The sequence below is a fragment of the Belonocnema kinseyi genome, chromosome 2 (assembly GCF_010883055.1).
Source record: "Belonocnema kinseyi isolate 2016_QV_RU_SX_M_011 chromosome 2, B_treatae_v1, whole genome shotgun sequence".
Classification (NCBI taxonomy): domain Eukaryota; kingdom Metazoa; phylum Arthropoda; class Insecta; order Hymenoptera; family Cynipidae; genus Belonocnema; species Belonocnema kinseyi.
The window spans coordinates 9,926,108-9,927,802 of record NC_046658.1 but is presented as its reverse complement, the minus strand read 5'-3'; the positions used below and the strand labels follow the sequence as shown (position 1 = coordinate 9,927,802).

Sequence of the window (1,695 nt, the reverse complement as noted above, 5' to 3'; positions counted from 1 at the left end):
CATTTCCCCTCCGAATCATAAAAAAACTAATACTGCATACACATACGCGGTCGAGACAGGGGGCTGATGGCAATTTTGGAAAATGTCTAAATTCCAAGCATTGTTGGAAAGTAAGTAGGGCATGAGTTGAATCAAAATTTTAGGTTAGGATAGACTACCATCATTTTTTCAAGATAAGTACTTTTTTCAATAAAAAGTAAGTTTTTTTTACACTTTTCATAGATGGGAGTGAAATGCACAAATTTTTTATCATTTTCGGAACCAAGTATAAACATCTGATTGTATGGAGGTCAAATTTCGTCTATAGACCAAATTAAATTATCCGGCTGCAAATAACTTAACCTTAAGTATCTAAGTACTTGAGTTGTAATTAAAATTTACCTTAAAATGTATGTAATGAAATTGCCTTAATCTTCTAATTCGATGCTTTTGATAATACAGGTCATCTTCACTTTTTACAGCAGCATGACCTAACTTTTAAACATCTAATCTTTACTATCCTTATCATTTTTCAAAACTATTGGCAGCATCATCGTTTGCAATAATAATTGCTTTTATACGATGGCAGCAATTACAACCTTCATCTTATGCTTTCCCATTTCAACATAAATAACAAACTCACAGAACCTCATATTCACGCCTTCACAATTCACATTTGGCGCCAAACTTTCCTAGTCTCGTTGAGACCACTCGGTCTCGTTCAGCGTAACAACACCTTCCAGTACATTCCTAAACTTCGCCTCTTGTTCTGGTTTACACAGCGGTTCATATATAATATCATGGGTTCACACGGGTGGTCGTCTTGAACGTACCCGATACGGTCTGTAGAGTACAAAGTGATTTGATTACTTTTTATAGTTATATTATTTACATGTGAATGAACAGATATGCCTTTTAATACAGATGCTGCCGCACATCAAATACAGGTATAGTTTTGAATTTGATGTCTCATTATTATTTGACAATAGTCTAGCGACAGAAAGTTTGGATTAAGAGTAATGCGACGGTCATATAATAGCCCTATTGTATTCGTCACGTACCGGGCGTATATCATTCCATTTGCGAGATACGTTATATTCATTCCCATTTTAAACATTAAAAAAGTGATATGTTTGAAATAATCGAAACCCGTAGATTCCGTATTTTAATGTTTTAGGCTGTTAACTTTGAAATTAGAAAATCTTTCTAAATTTTAATCCGAAAGCTTAACGAAGGACCCTCCCTGCCAATGAAAAAGCAATGATACGGCACTTGTGAGTTCTCATTAAGTGCTCAAAGCTGCCAGATCCTGACACAAATTTACCCCCACCATACCTACCGTTTGGGAGCCACAAAACAGAAGGTGCATGATTACCGCTGTAAGTTCGTGTGTAAGCCGAAAATGCACTGCTCGAAATTCGGGTTTCTCAGGTTTTCTGCTGCACGAAGATTGCCGATCTGAAAACTTCGGTGGTCTTCTATTTATAACTCGATTCCAATTTGAAAGAAATGGATTAAATTTGCGATTGTAATATTTCGCAGGATTCTTAATTACATGCATGCATAGGGTTGTAAAATTTCATGAAACTTTGGTTCAATGAGAAGTATCATGAAAGTTTCAAGGTCTCGTGAAACATTGCAATGTTTCAAAGACGGTGGCGGGAAAATCCAAACCGCATATAATAAGTGAAAATCAATTCACATTTTCTTAAGTAA

The 1,695-nt window shown here is 35.6% G+C and overlaps 1 protein-coding gene across 2 annotated transcripts in view; it reads left to right on the top strand.

Moving 5' to 3' along the window:
• Nucleotides 1-721: 721 nt before the first annotated feature.
• LOC117167457 (SAGA-associated factor 29) overlaps nucleotides 722-1,695 on the top strand; it is a 92,017-nt gene continuing 91,043 nt past the window's right edge. The window contains exon 1 of one of the 2 annotated variants that reach the window (XM_033352413.1): nucleotides 722-926. In XM_033352413.1, coding sequence (XP_033208304.1) covers nucleotides 888-926 — 39 coding nt within the window. In that variant the 5' untranslated portion in view covers nucleotides 722-887. The remainder of the gene's footprint in view (nucleotides 927-1,695) is intronic. The other variant, XM_033352412.1, reaches the window with a different exon arrangement.